The 17,969-nt window shown below is 39.2% G+C and overlaps 1 protein-coding gene across 1 annotated transcript in view; it reads left to right on the plus strand.

The window, feature by feature from the left end:
- Positions 1-246: 246 nt before the first annotated feature.
- Positions 247-17,969, plus strand: part of NCAPG2 (non-SMC condensin II complex subunit G2) — a 45,280-nt gene continuing 27,557 nt past the window's right edge. The window contains exons 1-10 of the mRNA XM_063415755.1: positions 247-462; positions 1,053-1,147; positions 4,491-4,682; positions 5,689-5,803; positions 6,278-6,435; positions 7,106-7,240; positions 12,300-12,394; positions 13,228-13,297; positions 13,980-14,066; positions 16,157-16,252. Of these exons, the coding sequence (XP_063271825.1) occupies positions 1,073-1,147; positions 4,491-4,682; positions 5,689-5,803; positions 6,278-6,435; positions 7,106-7,240; positions 12,300-12,394; positions 13,228-13,297; positions 13,980-14,066; positions 16,157-16,252 (1,023 nt within the window). The 5' untranslated portion in view covers positions 247-462; positions 1,053-1,072. The remainder of the gene's footprint in view (positions 463-1,052; positions 1,148-4,490; positions 4,683-5,688; positions 5,804-6,277; positions 6,436-7,105; positions 7,241-12,299; positions 12,395-13,227; positions 13,298-13,979; positions 14,067-16,156; positions 16,253-17,969) is intronic.

Consider the following 17,969-nt stretch of genomic DNA (forward strand, 5'->3'; position numbering starts at 1 on the left):
ACCCGATGACCTCAGAAGCCTTTTCCAGCCCAGCTGACTGCGGTTCTCTGAGTTTTGAACGCGCTCCCTGTCCCGCCCGGCTCCCCAGCACCGCCTTCCCTCAGCCCGCCCTCAGCGGTGCCGCGCGCGGGAAAGGGCGGGGCCGGCGGCCGAGCTCTCGCGAGACCAGACGGGAGTTCCGCGGCGCGCGCTCAACGTCGGCCGCGGGAGGATTCGAAAAGTGGCGGTGAGGGAGGGGCCGGGCGGGGGCTGTTCCGGCTGTCCCCGGCTGTCCACGGGTGTTCCCGGGTGTCCCGTCCGAGCAGATCTCCCGAGTGTCTCCTCCGGCGGTGCTGCCGTGCTCCGCGGGCTCTTCTACGCGCGTGGCCGCCGGCTTCGTCCCGCTCCGCTGAGGCGGCGCCGCGGGGGTGGAAGCGCATCCCGCGGATCCATGAGGGTTCGGCCGCCCTGAGGGAGCCCGAGGTAAGCGGCCCGCCCGGCTCCCGCTGCCCGCTCTGCCGGGGGCTGGCGGAGCCCCCGGGTGACTCGGGACGGGGCCCTCGCCCCGTTCTATGATGTGGCTTCACACACACTAAATGCTGTGTAAGGCACTTTCCCAACTGGAAAAGCACTCAGGAGACGCCTAGGATGGAGGGAGTGTGTACGTGAGCAAATACGGCTCTTGGTGGCCTTGCCCATTTCCCATGGTTTTCACTTGACAGTTGAGAAAAGAGACCATTTTATTACCCCTCTGTGGTTCTGATACAAATAAATACTGTTGGGAATGATAAGCAGCTTAAATAGTGGGTGTGTGCTGGAGAATGCATTGTAGTTTTTAAAAATTAAACTATCCATTAAAAGTTTATTCTGCTTTAAGACTTATTTACTAAAAAAACACCAGCAAACTAAAAAGAAAGCAAGCCCTACAGCCTAGCGATGAATCTAAATGCTGATTCAGATAACTGAAATATGTTGGAGGGGAAAACTGCTTTAACAATGTAGTACATGTAAAACTACTGTAATATATAACGTACACATATATAAAACTCAACTCTTATGTTTTGTTTATAAAGTAGGGAAGACCAATTCCAGGATGAAACGCGAAGCATTTTTGCAAGTTGTGTCCAAAGAGTCAATTGAAGACTTCCTGCGTTACACTCAGAGTCCTGTAAGTGAGCCAGGGTATAAATGTGTCACTTCTGGAGTCATAGGTGTGTTACAGGTGCAGAAATCGTGTGACAAAGGGACAGAAACTGTCTGGTATTTGCAGATGTGTGGGAATAATTGCTTTAGAAAATGCATTCAAATGGCACTTGAAGGAATATAGGCTGAAAATGTTGTGAAATCTGAAATCTGAATATTTATAAACCAACTTATTTTTTGTTATATTTTGTTGTTCCACATACCATTTTTAAATATAAAATATTGGTACTGTGGTAATAAAAATATTAATTTGATGTTGCTGAAGTATTACATTTTAAAATTTCAACCTATGAAATAGTTTATTGGTATGCAATGAATATGAGCTAATATACAAACGTAGCAGAATTGTGTTTCACTAGTATTTGTTCATTCATTTGATAGTTTGGGTTCTCCACTTGTTCTTTGGTCCATGTTTAATTTTACTTGAATTGTTCTTTCTGTCACTGAATGCTTCAGAGAAGGGGGTAGATTGCTCTCTCTAAATTAGGTGTGGAGAGAACAGGGAGGAACAACAAAACAAATCCCCTGAAATCTACTGTTAAAAGCTCATTCTCACATTGTGTATACATTGCATAATAATGAGAAATAATTATTTGCATTGAGGTATTTTCCACTCAGCTTCAGTCTGTCTGGTCTTAAGATACACATGAGTTCTTCTAAACATCTTTTGCTTGCTGCCATAAATGGGATTGTTAAGTTAGTTTCTTAAGCTTTCTAATGAGTATTCTCCTAGTAGTACCTGTATCAGGATAAAGTGAATCAGTTGACCTCTGTCTGCACAGAACCATGAACTGATTTAATGTAGCAACTATATTAAGTCATGTTCTGTATAATAAGTTTACAAAGTTTGTCTCCCAAGCATCCTTGAATCTTTTCCCAAGAAATTTGCTATTTCTTTCATTTGTGTGCCTGCATGTAGTTATAGATGACAACTTCATTACCAGATTGCCTCTGCTTAAATTCTCCTTCCCATTTCTCCCTAAATCTAAATACTTTAACAAAAAACTCTTCACTTTAGTTTTCCCTTGCAGTGTTTCCTTTTCAATTGATTTGGTTGTGTTGATTCTGCCATCTACATTCAGTAATTTATTTTAATGTCCCATGGGCTATTTGGATTAAAAATGGTTGGGGTTTTTTTTTCATCCTTTTATTTTTCATCACCAATTCACAGGAGTTCTCTTGCAACAGTTTTTGGCTGTTGCCAATATCTTTGGAAGCTTTATATCACCAGCTACAATGAGTATATTAATTAAAATTGTCTTTGTGCTTTTGTAGCATAAGGGAACACGAATATCCGTATGACTTTTTGACTGTCCAAGAGACTTGAGTTATTTTAATAATTTCCTTTTGCAGCCTTCAGTGATAGAGGATGTGTGACCATGTCTTGTCTTAGTATGAGATCTTCCTTTTTGGATCTCCTTTGAAAAATTCCTGACTGTTTTTCTGGAGGAGGCTGTGGTTAAATAAATCATCATTAAAGCTTCATTGCTTTCTTTAGTTTTTGTATTATATTTGCTACTTAGTTGGTGCTCTGGCCTTAGAATTTGCCTTCTAAACTCTCTTGAAAGTTTGTTTTTAGCATCACTGCTACTTTCAGTGTCTGCTTTACACACACCCCAACCCCCCTTTTACTTACCCCTTGAATTTTTTCTTTTCTGTGCTCTCAATGTTTAGATTCATCTATGTCTAAAACTCCAGGGCTTTGCTGATTTTCCTTCAGGGAAATTTTCATTTTTTCCTTTGTAGTATTTTAAAAATGTTATATTGTGGTGCTGTTCTCTGAGATCTTCAACAGGTGCTGTTAATTTTTTCCATTAAATCCCATTCCAATTCAATAAAATAGGTAATTTCTTAGAAAGAAAATAAGAAACACAGATATGATTATCATTCACTGTCATCCTTTCCCTTCATAGATTTTGGAATAATTCTATTTCATATCATCCCCAAAAAAATGCAAAAGTTCTGGTCTTGTTGTGAATTCACTTTTTTCTGTTCAAAATGGTAAAAGCTTAATATCCTGTCTTTTGGGTTTGTTTGAAGCACAGGACTGCAGAGCTCCCTGTGAGGCCTTTGGTTTATTGTATTTGTTTTCAGTGGTAAAATAGAATAGAATAGAAATTCTCTTATAAATATGTAATAGGATCTTTCTTCTCATACCCTTCTCTGAACTTTATAATACTTATTGCTGCTTCTTTCATTCTTTTCCATTTTTACCTTCGACTTTTTCTTTTTGATGCCTTGCAGTATATCTGCAGACTAAAAATATATTTATTTCAAGATCATGGACATTCTCCCTCTTTCCTCTGAAGTGTTTTTGATCCAGTAAACCTTCATTTCAGTATTGCAGATCACATCTCAGAAATTATCTGTTCTTTCTCTTAGTTGTGCCTGGTTTTCCTTCTCCTCTTCTCTCTGCATACTCCCTTTCCTAGTAGGTTGCCTGCCTGTCTTTGGTGCTAACAGACTCCTTGTGTCTCTGAGGTAATTCCAGCAAAGTTCTTACAGGAGACATTTCAGAGGAGCCTCGTCTCTGCTGGAGACTGATGGTGGCTGCCCTGTCAGCAGGGCTCCAGCGGGAGCTGTGGGGTGAGCAGGGCTCCAGCGGGAGCTGTGGGGTGAGCAGGGCTCCAGCGGGAGCTGTGGGGTGAGCAGGGCTCCAGCGGGAGCTGTGGGGTGAGCAGGGCTCCAGCGGGAGCTGTGGGGTGAGCAGGGCTCCAGCGGGAGCTGTGGGGTGAGCAGGGCTCCAGCGGGAGCTGTGGGGTGAGCAGGGCTCCAGCGGGAGCTGTGGGATCAGCAGGAGCTGTGGGGTCAGCAGGCTCAGGGGCTGAGTTTGATGTGAGGCTTTAACACAGTGCAGTGGCAGAGCTCTGATGTGTGCAGATCATATCCCAAGTTAGTGCTGTCCCTATGGCTCTACTGACTCTGTTTCCAGTCCTTGCCTAAGGATTTTCTTTCAACAGCCATCATCAATTGATATTTAAGAGAGCAAAGATATCATCAGGGACAAAAATTCTGTACAGTTCTGAGCTTCTCAGCTAAGGGTATGGAATTGTCTTCATTGCTATCAAGGTCTAAAGACTTGTGTCTTAAAAACAGCACTTCTGCTTCATGATAGAGTTAACTAGCAGGAATTTCTTATGCTATTTATTAAAAATATAACTTCTAGAAGGTATTTTAACTCTGTAACTGCAGAGGAATGTAGGCTAATCATTAATGTAAAAACCCACATTAAATGTAGAAAACATGATGATGGAGTATAAGCCACTTTGCTGATGTGGGATTGTGTGGTGTCTTCCAACCATTTATAGAAAAATACAGTTGATCATTTTGACTTGAACGAGCTACTTCAAGAATTGCCAAGAAAGCAAAAGGAAGTGCTATGGCAGAGACTGACACAGCTATTGACAGAGAGCTTGATGGAGAACCCTGTGGAAACGTGGCACAGGGCTGGAGATAAGGAAAGTGATGATGACATGGAAGTTGAGGCAGTTCCACAAATGGTAAGGATCTTGTAAAATGAAAATATGATGACTGTTATATGTTTTTTGGGAAGTAAAATGGAATATTTTCATAACACCTGAAAACGTGTGAGAGTTATCAAATAAGGTCAGTTCCAAATATCACCTTCCTGCCCATTTTTTAAATGACTTAATTTATGCTTGGGTTAAGCTGAACTTATGATTGGTCTCTACTGTAAAAGACTAGATCTGCTGGTAATTTTTAGTATGAAAGATGTGACTTAGTTTTCTCAGTAGAGTTGAATGGGCTTTTTCTATGTCTTATTTCAGTAAACAAACGTTAATGTTACAGATGTTAACTGGCTGGCATATAGTGTAAGAAATTCACTACTTGATTTGTGATGTCATTTTATTTAATAAAGATCATGAAATCTGGATTTGACTGCCCCTTCCACAAATCTGGAATACATAGGATTTTTCTGACTTAGACCCTTTTGTACTGTCTCCTGTGCTGTAGTCCATGTAGCCTTGAGAATACTGGGGAAAAGGTTCTTTAATTTGGGGAGAAGAAAAGAAATGCAGTGGGGAAATCATTAGAGAAACCTAGAGGCTTGTAGAAAAATCAGTCATCCATTCAGAGGCCTGTAGAATCACACACTTGGAGTGAAAGTCACCATCTGTACACATCGAGTTACACAAGACTCTGCTAGTCAGGGGCCTTTCAGCTCTGAAATGGATGTGTGTTTGAGTGGGTTTGTTGTGCATGAGGACTTTAGTGCAGGAATGGATGCACATGTACAGTCACAAAGTGATCTGCCAGCTGGAACTGAAAACCCTTTTCCAACTTTTTGAAAAGATGTACTTTAAAAATCGATTCTTTTGCCTCTTATTTGATAGGTTTTGGGTGCCAGCATGCTCCTTCTGCAAAATGGAAGCATAATAACAATTCAGATTTGCTCTTTGTTTCTAAGGCTTATTTCTTGTTTGTATTATTTTCTGAGTTCAAAACAAACTGCAGAAGTGTTTCCTCAGCATTGCTTTCTTTCAGAAACAAACTGTAGCAGTGATCCAAGGGGTGGCAGCTGTCGTTACTGCTTCCATACCTGCAGTGGATGAAAATGTAAACTACAAAGCTCTTGTTGAATGCGTTTTTATACTGAATGGTGAGTACTTCTCAGTGCAGAGTGGCAGCATTTCACAGAGGCTGTTTGATCTGACTGAAATCCAGCTGGCCTGTGAAACAGAATTCACAGGAGAAAAGTTGGTACTGGGTTGAGTTCATGTTTATGAGACAAAATTAAGGGAGTGTTTACCTAAAAAATCAGCTGCACAATTTAAAAGTTGGAATGTAAATAGTTTTCTTTCTCCCAGCTGTTCACCCAGTGGAAGGTAATTTTGATTGTCCTGTGACTTATATTAATTTTAAGAGAAAGTCAATATTCTATTGTTACTGATCCAAAAACTTGGGCCAAACTTTAGAGTTGCCCGAATACTGCAGTGAGCATAAGCCATGAAGGTTTGTAAATGTGGCAGGAGCTAGCTGACACTGTGAGGTGTAGTTAGTGTGCTAACAGACTGCTGTTTCACAGGAATGGCTTGGTTCACTGCAGTAAATGATTATTTCATTCCTCCTGTAGGTATTCTTCCTGCATTACCTGCATCTGAGAATGTCCTGCAGGATGCTATCCAACGTGTGTGTCAGATGTGGTGGGAGAAGGGACTGCAAGGGAAGGAGCAGCTGGGGAAGACTCTGTTTGTCATTCTGCTGAGGAAAAGCCTGAACAAAGCTGCTACGGTATGCTGAGGCTGTGTTGACTTGCAGGTTATTATTGAATTGGTCAGGAAAGATAATCCCTCCAATAGAACACTGCCTTCTCTAGAACAAATGTTAAAGACTTTTGGCATCAGTTTCACAAGTGAACTGGGGTTTTTTTGTTTGTTTTTGCATTCCTTTTCATCTTTTCACTCTTTTTGTTCAGTCCAGTGACCAAGGTTTTTATTGTATTAACTCTTTTTGTCAACTCAGATTTTAAGAACTATGTTCAGCTAAGCATAGAGACAGCTTCTGTGGGAAGCTTAATTTTCTCTTCCTAAAAATAATTTTTCTTTCATTTTTCAAAATGTGTGTGTTACTTGGAGTATTGTGATACACATCTTTTGCACTAACTCAAGGGATGAATCCTTATTTCTTTCCTCTGTTTTTCCCTGTTAACTGCATGTATTGTATAAAGTTTAGAAAGTGGAATGATGTGGTTTTAACATATTTTGCATGAAATGGCAACTTTTTTTTCTGTACTTGAGCATGTCTTCATTTGTTGGAAGTCAGAATTTCTGCAGTTACATATATTTTTTCCCAGTAATGTGATGAAATGAATGTTCAGAATTTCACAATCTGTAACAATGCATTTCAAGTTCATTATTTAAAATCTGGGCACATCTAATGTGGGTTTCTTCTTTCCTGTCAGGGTGCAGATGTAGTTCGTGTGTGGAATCTACATCAGACATTACTTTGTTTCGATTATGATTCTGATGAGAGTAATGAAGTCAAGGACTTGTTGCTTCAGTGTTTTATGAGTGTAAAACACTTTAAGAAAGAAGAGGTAAGCCAACTTCTATCTCACTGTGGTTTTGTGCCAGTGAGCTTTGGTTGCTTTTAATAGTTTTGCAGTTTGTCTTTTTTTACCATACAGTAGGTAGCAACATGAGACAAATCAGCTCCAACTCCAAGCTAGAAATGGTTGATTCTCTGTTTTATTTGGAAAACCTGTTCCTATTCCAGACTGAAGTGTGAAAGGTGATGTCTAAATCTTCAGTCCACTTCTTTTATCCTGGGGCAATAGGAATCAAGTGCTTTACTTCCAGTGCATTTCCCTCGATACTTAAAATCATTCCCTGGTGTAATTGTTTTCTTTTACAGCAGTTTTTCTTTTCTTGAAAACAAGTAACTGTAGCAAAATAATTTACCTTCTAAATGACTCCATCTGGAAGATTGCATTGCCATATTCTGTTCTAAAAGTAGCATAAAAAGAACCCAACGTCACAGAAAAATGAGAAATACTTTCTTTAACTACATACATTTCTCTCAGTGAACAGTTGCTGTTTTATTGTTTTCAGATTGTGCCTGTGCACCAGAATAGTGTCCAAGCCTTTTTTCTGGTCAGGTGACCAGACCACCTGACTTTGTCTCTGAAGTCCTAACTCCTCCCTGCATGTGTAAATTATAAATGTAAAATACAGCTGCTATCTGGACTTCAGAAGCAAATTCTTGGAGTTCTTTTTTTCTTTTACGTCGTGGGAGACTTTTAGTATAACATGTTAATTGCTACACAGCTTTTCTAAGGGAAGTTTGCACCTTGAATCTTTGAGTGAGACAGCCTTCAGTATAAAAGTTGTTGTTTTGTTGTGTGTTTTATTTTAATATGAGGGGAAAAAAGCAGTGGTAATCAGACTTGGTTTTTCTGGCATATTAAAACTCGTGTACTTTGTTCCACAAGAATGTGGCAGATTTGGCCTCGCTTTGCACATTTGCGTCTCTGCCCAAGATTTTTCTCTTTGCTTTCCCAGGGATCTCTGATTCTTAATGTTTTGTCACATTTGCATTTTCATAGGCCTGTGTCTTTCTAGGTAGATACAGAGCTGCTCTGTCATCTGATCAGTAGTGGTTTAAATCCTTAATTCTGGATTCTTGGCTTTCTGGCTGGAAGGATTGACTGAAGGCAGCAGCTCCAGCTGTAGCCTAAGGGCTCAGCCAGTGGTGGAGCCTTGGGGCCCGCTGGCATTGGCTCTATTGAAACAGGGAAAGCTTCTGGAGCTTCTCACAGAAACCACCTGTAATAAATGCCAATCACTCACTTTGTGATTTTTGGAATTTTAATAAAAATAAATATGGTTATATAAAAAAAAATTAGTAATACACATACAATAATAAAAGTTAATTTAGAGTAGGACAATTTATGAGACAATAAGAACAAAGAAGGTAGCCCGGGACTACCGTCCCCCCTCCCTTCTAGACAAAGGCTAGGAAGGAGAAGGGCCCAGAACAAAGAGAAGTTTTCCTTTTTAAGCCTTCGGTTTATGACTATTCATATCTTACGTAAAACAAGTAATTTTCAGCTGTTTCTTTTCACAAAAGCTTTCTATTAATTAAAAAAAACACATGAGAGTATACGTCCTTGAGAAAGTTAGGTTCTGTGGATAAGAGGCCATAAATTCTTCTTCACTAGAAGGTTTAGGGGCCCCTGTGAATGTTATCTCTGTGCTTAGGAATTTTTCTTCTTGAGCAAAAAAATATCACACACATATACAGCTTCTGTTGTACTACAACTTATTGTTATTTACAAAACTACATTCACTATATTATTCAAATGTTAATACAGCATAACTTTTCTACCTAGCATATTACATATAGTAAATATCTGCGTAGAGCCACATAATATGACTTTTTCACACCACCTCTGCAGGCCCCCACTACCAAAACCTTGCCATGCCAGCCCGTTACACAAGTCACTTTACATCCTGGAGGATAACAGTTCAGAATAAAAGGAGAACCATAACCCGTTCTGGAAAGATCCCAGGACAGGGTTCAGTTAAATTGTCTGAAATAAATGTAGACATCTGTGCGGGAACATAATCAGTACAGGTTCTGGGAAGGATTTGATTGCTTAAGTGAATGACCTGTGCTACATTAAATGACCTGAGCTGCCTCAGACATCCATGTGGGGCTGGCTGGTAAAACACATCATGGATTTCTGTCTTCTGGAAAACCACCTGGGCTCTGTGGTTAGGATGTGCCATATTAACCCTAATATTAACCCTAGCCAGCAGAGTCAACAGAACAATTCAGCTCCATAAAACAGTAACTAAACAGCTGATCACATGAATCACTCTTCTGACAATTAACATTTCAGGGACTTAAACATCCAAATTCACGTGTCTCAGTTTGTGAGCAGAAATCTGACTTCACTATATGAACTTCCAGTATTTACCCAGAATGGTAAATAATTGGATTTTCCTAGCCCTGCAGACAGGAGATCCGACGTGTTCAAAGCATTTTCCTGTTGCTATGAAGCCTTTGTACTTGAGTTGCAAGTCCTTTTGTTTGGTATCTGTGTGCTGTGAGACTTCAATTGCACTGATAACACTCTCATGTGTGTTCTCTAATTTCCCTTTCTGGCTCATTTCACTGAAGATTGATTTCTTGTAACAACAAGAAACCAACCAACACTCCCCAGTATCTCTGCTGGACCTTTTTTTGCATCCTGTATTGCTTCTAAAATGCTCATAGTAACACCAAATATCAGCATGATGTATGAATTGCTTTGAGATGAAACTGAGCTTTAGATCAGGCCTAATACTCCCTTTAATGCCTGCAGACTTGTCCTACAGTTCCTAAGAAAAGTAATCCTAGTTTTTTTAGAGTACATATCCCAGAGCACAGCACCACAGCAGCTTAAGCTGCTGTAACTCCAGGTTGCAATGATCCTGTGTTGCCAGTGGCTAGCATTCCTCTTCCTTTCCACAGTGTAATGTTCAAGCAGCAATGTCGTGGGCTGATTGAAGAATGTAGCTGTTTTCTCCTAGTAAGGTTATTTTTCACACAGATTAACTGTCTGGAATGGTTCATCCTATGCAAGACTGAAGGAAGGGAAGGGTCAGGAATGCAGTGTATCAGTTCTAAATCAGATTAAACCGATAGAGAACTGCACATTTATACCTCACTGCAAGATCAGGGAGTTCATTGTTCCTGCCTTTGTTCAACACAGAGTAATATTTCTCAGAGGCTTATTATTAGGCTGCATTAGTGCAGTGATCCTCTGAATTTCTATCTCTGTGATTTATGAAAACAGTCTTGTTCAGGTGGGGTTTCCAGTCAAACACTGCAGAGCCTGCAGAGCACATTACTGTGTTTTTGAGGTGGGGCTGTTGTACTCTTTCCTTGCTAACCTTCTCTGTGGGTATAGAACAAAGTTAGGTGCTCTGTGTCCACAAACACAGCAGTACCAGACACCCAATGCTCTGATACTGCATTAATTCCAAAGATGACAAGTTCAGTCTTACTCACCTATCACCAGGTTACCTCTCATGATAATGAGAATGTTGATACCAATAATTATTTCAGAGCCATTATTCAAAAGCAGCAGATTAAGTTAGAGGCACTTATCATTTTCAGGAGCAGGCTCAATCTTTTGAAACCTAAGGCTAAAAGGAATTGGTTGAAAGCTGGGTTTTGGCTTTTTATCATCTGTCTTGCTGCTGGGGTTGTAGAAGATGAAATGAGTTCAAGTTTGTACCCATCCTTGCCTTGTTGAGGAAAGAACTGTAGGTCAAAACTCCCTTGACCTTTTGTTTTGTCAGGGATGTTGATGGTGTGACATGCCAAATGGGACTCCTCTACGTTTATATTAGGCCACCAAAGTTGGAGATAGAGACAGCTCTCTAGAGAACTGTAGAAAAGAATCTTGACATTGTATTTAGCCTTTAGGTCTTGATGTTAATGGGCTTCTTACTTCTTCACCCAAAGGCATTTCACCTATCAGTTACCCTACAGGGCAGTTTCTGACTGTGTGTTTCCATCTCCTTCTCCTACTCTGTGACATTCCAGCTCCAAGTGTGACTTGCATTCTTTTCATCTGTTTGGTCTTAGGTGTGAACACAACTCTTGGTCCAGCTCTCAATGGAAGTGCCTCTGAATCTCTGCTGTTTGTTCAGTGACCCTTTTGTACCTCTGCCTATGTGTTCTTTACTATTTCACTTCCTTTATTAATATTCCTAATTTATTTTTGGCTAGAAAGCTGACATATACAAAGGACCCTTACAGATGGTTGACTCACCCTTATGTGTGATCAAACATTTTGAAGTCTTACCTTCATCTATAAGCTAAGTCAGAGTGAGGCTGCCTGTACAGATACTGCATAAGGCTCCAATTCCTTGGGCAGATCTTGCTGATTCTGGAAGAGCATTGGAAGAGAGCATTGGCTTATTTCCTTCATCCACAGCCTTCACTGCTTTTTATTGCAAAATTCCACTGCTCATCAGATTTTTCATCATTGTTCCTGACTTGCTAAAATGGAAGAAAACAAATTTGGGAAAAATAGTTTCTGTTTTCCTGAATGAAAACAGCCTCAGGAGGTTTGCAATATTACCTTTCATGTGACCAGAGGAAAGGAATCATCCTTGCTGATCAGAGCATTCCTTTTCCTCAGTGGCCCAGCTGTTCTCTGTGGCTTTGTTAAAAATGCTCCTGTGTCCAGTGGTGTCAGATTTGTGGTGGTGTTTAATTGATGCCTTCACTGTAATTCCGGTGTCATCCTGGGATGGTGCTGCCCCTGGCAGAGCTCGGTGAGCCGGCCTTGAGGGTGCTGATTGCACAATGTTACCATTCTGGAATGCTGCTTGAAGGCACACCAAAACAGAACACTGAAAGAGCAGAGGGAGATATGTGATCCATGTGTTCATTTGTTCTGTGTTTTTTCTACAGTATGAGTAAAAGTAGTGCTTGAATTCTGTTGAATAATTAAGATTCTTAAATAGTTTTTTCCATGTCACCTATGCATTTTAAAATTAAAGATGTAATTTCCTTTGTATTTAGTGAATTTTGAGGTAGCTCTTAAATTGGGTATTCTTCTGAGCTTTGTTTTTTTTCTTTTCCCCTCTGCACAGGGAAGAAGACTCTTGAGTTTTTTGTTCAGCTGGAATGTTAACTTCATTAAAATGATACATGGAACTGTTAAAAACCAATTGCAGTTCTTTCCAAGGTATGCAACCCAGTTAGAGTACTTAATTAGTAAGAGCTTGACTAAAGTCTTGTTTGTCTCACTCTAAAAATACCTAGTGTACTGAAAAAATATATCAGTATCCAGAAACCCAGCAATCTTCTGAATATAACTGCTGTATTGTTTCAGCAACTTCATTTAATAGTAGCTCTGAAGTGCCTGCATGTAATTTATAGGAGTAGTAAATGTTTATTTGCCATTAGCTACAGCAAATGACACTGATAGAAACTGGACTGCATTATTTGCAGTGCTTGTGTGAGGGTTGCAGGTCCATTTCTCCTTTGGTGTTTCTATTTTTTGCTACGAGTAATCTCTAATTTAATTTGCTAGGTTTCTATGTAAGACATTCTAATAAGAAGTGACTTGCAGGATAAATCATAGCCTGAGAACTTGGCTGATGGATGAAAAATATGGAGGTTTTTTTCTTTGATTATTCAGTGAAATAATGCAGAAGTAATTCTATGTATTACAATCAGAGGCTTTCTAATGCTTTCAGGTAGAATAATGTATTCCTGTATGTCTCTATAAAGAATTTAGGGCATTCTTCATGACATAGGTGGTAAAGTATCCCTCTCCCACCATAAGAGATATTTCAAGTATCATGTAATAGTGCTTGTGTTCATTAATTAAGAGTTATCTTGGTAGTTATGGGTGTAGACTTGAAAAAGAGAATTTCTTCTTCTAAAAACCATTTTGATGCACAGAATTAAGAACAATATTGGTTCTTTTACAAAACTTTATGCTTCACCTTTATGAATTGTACATAGATGTGGTTAGTAAGCTTTCTTGACAGTGTTTCCTGTATGTTAATACAGATACTTGATGGAATACCTTTCAGAAGTTTACTTCAGGGCCTGGAAGAAGGTGTCAGGAGAATTCACAGAGGTAACACTATGCTTGAAATTTCATTTGTATAGTTTTGAATTTCACAGTGGGAAAGACTCATGACTTTCTACCTCAGAGAGGTTCCTTTAACAAGCCTTAAAGAATTAATTCCCTAAGGAAAGGGCCTCTTCAGCATTGTCAAAGAGGAACTATATGTCATGTTTTCAATATTTTCCCACTGAGATCAGCTTGGCTGCAGTTAAATACCTTTAATTCTGCTGCTGAAGTATTGATTCACACAAATATGCATATACACAATGTTTTTCATGAACATACCCTTTAGTTGAATTATTGAAGCTTTTATTCAGTATATGCAAGTCTGTATAGTTGATAGCTCAAGTATTTATCTAGTTTTTGTGGAACTCCATGGAAATGATTAAAGGCATAATTATAGATCACAACAATGCTAGAGCAAAATTTCAGATACCAAAATGTTCTTATTTACCCTGCTTTTAGCTTCTGACAATTGGATTAATTGTATATTCTGAAATTTTGAAAATCAGTTGAGGCAGACTGAGGCCCCCAGCATGCAAAAATTTGGGCCAAGCAGAAGCCAAGTCAGAAATAATAGCAGATACTATTTTCCATTGCTTGTTTTAGGGAAAAATATAGTTGCTGCACAGCTACAGTCCTTATTACTGTTTTGTTCTGTTAACAGAGCATGTACGTGTCTTTATTGTAGGTACTTGAATATAACTGCATTCAGGATTTCATGCATCATGGAATTCATCTTCCCAAAAGTTCTTCTGTTCATTCTAAAGTCAGAGAGGTAAGTTCCAGGAAAGCATGGCATGAACTCGTAGCATCAAAATGAGATCAGTTGCTCTAAAGTGGAAATTTCCACTTGATACTAAAACACCAGGCCAGGTGTGGCTGGAATGGCAATACCCTCCTTCACAGCAGCCTGTGTGGGGCTGTTTGGGCTGTGCTGGTGGCACAGCAATTTGCTGCTTCTGCTGAGCTGTGCCTGTGTGGTCCCAAGGCTTTCTCCTCCCACCTTTTCCTTGGGAGTGGGCTGGGCATGAGCAAGGAGCTGGGGAGGTCCCAGCTGAGAGCCTCGACCCAAAGTGACCAGAAGGGTTTTGTCTGCCATACACCCATCATTGCCTCAGCACTCTGAGGGAAAGTGGCTTCTGGGGAGGCAGCCACTTCTGGGAGCCTGGCTGAGGACTGCTCTGCTTGTGGCATGTGCATCACTCCTTTGGGGCTTTCTTTTTGGTCCTCTTTGCTTCATTTATTAAACTGTCCTTATCTTGACCCATGAACTTGCTTTTCTCTTGCAATTCTTTTTTTTCCCCACTGAGCAGGGAGTGTGTGAATGGCTGTGGGTGTTCAGCTGGTGACTAGGGCCCACCCACCACAAATGTTTAAAAAATAGCATATTCTGTGAAACAATGTTAGAACAAATTTTAGGAGGAGCCTGCTTATAGTTCTGCACCAGATTTCTCTTTGCTGCTCAAAACTAAAAATAGAAGGGGATTTTCCAGAGCATCAGAAATAGTTCTTGCTGTCTGTTGTCCAAGCTTTCTTTACCAAGTCCAAGCTTTTCTTCTACAGAATTGACCTTTCCATAGATGATCACAGGGACAAGAAGTCATAACCTTCTTCAGGCAAACTTAGTAGATAGGTCTGAAATGAAACTTGGCTTTTTTCTTTTTATTATATGTAGGAGATTCATATATGTTTATAGGGAAAGCTTTGATTCTAGTTGGTGCTCAAAGCTTTTTAAGACATTTTTATTTGATCAATGCCCTTCTTCCCCATGCTTTCCCCCAAATACCCAGACTCTAGACTCTATATTGTGCAATATACAGCTTGACATACCAGTGTACAATACTTTAGTGGTTTTTTTGTTGTTGTTTTGGTTTGGATTTTTTGGGGTTGGTTTTTAGGGGCTTTGTTCTGTTTTGTTTTCTCATAGCTATAGGATTTTCTTGTCCTGTGATTCCTGATCGATGGAGCAGGCTTTTGACAGGGCATTTCATGTTTTTCAGACTCCGAGGCTTATGATCTTGAAAGAGGACAGTGAATAAATCTGTCTTTGGGCTGCAATGGGAGTAGGTCTTGGAATAAATTTGAACTGACCACTAGAGGGTCAGCTTCTTTTCAAATTTCATGTGTTCTGTTTTCCAAGAGCTTCAGGGAATTATCAGTGCTGTATTGATCAATACAGAAATGTTCAGAGGATGATCTTGTCTCCCTTTCTGAGTAATTACCAACCTTAGAACACAGCTCAAACTGCTCTGTGTTTCAAGTGGAGAAATTCTTCATATTAGGTTACATGATATCCTTTCTCATACTCTGCTCTGGTCTTCCACTTTCTCTTTCTTTTCTGCATAATTCAGATACAAAAATAACAGGATTTTTAGCTAATTAAGTACAGTTTTGAATCCTGACGAGTGCTGATATTTGCTTTTCATCAATGCATAAAAAATGTATTAGGTTTGTACATGTGTATTTGGATAACTCCCCTTAGCAGATAAGTTCTTTTGTTAACAGAGAAAAGGCTTATTTACCTGTAGTTCATAATTTCATGGTTTCAAAGTATTTCTGCCTGTTACTTTGAAAATAATTTTTTACAGTAACAAAAATGAGGTTTTGCTGTGAAATTCTTGAACCATGTTTTTTTCTTAGTTGTATCCTTATATAAACTTATTGACTCTATAAATTTATAAAAAATTGTATTAATTTTACTATTTTTGAGATTTCCTAATAACAGATAGAGTCAATTAATGTTTTATCATTTCCATAGTATGAAAACTCTGGTCTTACATAATTATGAAATAAGACAACCCCTTACCACTTCATGAATGTAGAATGTTAAAATGTTTGGGGCCTGTTTTATTTGTTTTTTCATAGATGCTGAGTTATTTTCATAAACAAAGTAAAGTTCGTCAAGGAGTTGAAGAAATGCTTTATAGATTGTATCAGCCCATTCTCTGGAGAGCACTGAAGGTAATTATCCTTTTCAAAAAATACAGCTGTCTCCAACTATTAAATTTTGGGTCCCTTCCACATCTTCTGTTTTTATTACTTGCTTTTAAAATGAAATGGCCACAAAAACCAAAATGGATGTTTAACGTCACAGATGTAGCTGAGTAACCTTGCAAGTTGTAATTCAACACAGCATGCACAATAATATTCTAATCTGTTAATATAATTTGCTTGTAAAATTCACTTTTATGTACAGGTACCTAGAGTACTTTTGAGGATTGCTGTTGGTATTCTTATTTTCTCCATCTGAAAATTCTGTGTAACCTTTCTATTATCTTTTCCAAGGTCTTTAGGGAATTATCAGTGTTCTGTTGATCAAAGCCAGAAATGTTCAGAGGATGGTTTAGTCTCACCTGTTGATTAATTACCAGCCTTATAATACAGCACAATGAATTTATTAGAGTATTAATTTAGGAAAACTTTTCTTCTAGTTGGATTGTATGGACAGACATTCATGGTGTGGATGTGCACTCAGAGTGAAATTTCTTCCTTGTAGTTCTTGCATGGTGTGAGTTTGTCCTTCTGTGGATTGCATGCATGGACCAAAGGGGACCCACTGCAGTTTGTCCATTCTGTCACACTGTGATTAAGAGGAGCCAAATTCCCCTCTTAGGTGACAGCTTTTATTTGGTGTGAAGTTGTGAAATCCCTGTTTGTGAGGGTACACATACAGCCAAGTTAATTTCTGGTAAACATTGACATTTTCATTTACCTGTTGGTCATAAGCATCTTCTCTAGACATGAGAAAGGTATTTGAAATTCTCAAAGTATTTACTATTAACTTCAAAAGTTGTTTAGAATGGATTTTATGAGTTACAGGAAGGAATTGAAAGCTGAGTCCTAGTGCCAGAGAATGATTGCTACAAAGCGTGGCTTCCTTTAATTTCTACATTTTTGTCTTTAAAAAGAACAGAGGTTTTAACTGATTTTTGGTAAGTTAACAAAATACACTATTCCAGGACTCAAATGTGAGACTAGACTACTTTTTGGAGGAAGATTCTCTCAAACCTAATGAAGTCTGCATACATTTTTTGGAGAAATGTAACAGAAGGTGTGTCATGTCAGGAGAAAGAGGTTAATGATGGATTTGCAGCAGGACAGCAGGAGGAATTCCTGATTCCAGAAGTGGCTGAATTTTTTAACAGCTGCTATTCATAATTTTCACGTCACTAATGGTTCCATTGCTAGAACAAATCTTATAGTACTGCATGAAGGATTTGGCATTTTGACTTGTTGCTGTGACTCAGAATCACCAGTAGTTTGAGATACAGAACTAAGAAGGGAAGCTTTTAACTGTTCTTATGGTTATAGATTCTACTCCAAAGCTTGAAATGTCAGTTTAATTTTAGATAACCAGTTTGATGCTCCTATTTTAGCCAAATCCCTAATTTAATACAGTGAAGAACAAATTCTGTTCTATAACACCGGTTATGAAACAGAAAGGACACACAAGGCCTGTTTCCTCCTCCTTCTTGCAGAAAGCAAAAATACCAGGGTTGTGAGAATACAATGAATTCCAGAACTGTTGATGCTGAAACTACTTGATTTCATCTCTGAAATCTTTAAACTGAGAATGCACATTTCTTCAACTGCTTGTTTTGCAAGTACTCAGATTGCACAAGCTTCTGTTGGAGCTTTTACCAACATATCTTTTATAAGCCTGTATGCAACTTAAAGT

The sequence above is a fragment of the Prinia subflava genome, chromosome 1, assembly GCF_021018805.1.
Source record: "Prinia subflava isolate CZ2003 ecotype Zambia chromosome 1, Cam_Psub_1.2, whole genome shotgun sequence".
Lineage (NCBI taxonomy): Eukaryota > Metazoa > Chordata > Aves > Passeriformes > Cisticolidae > Prinia > Prinia subflava.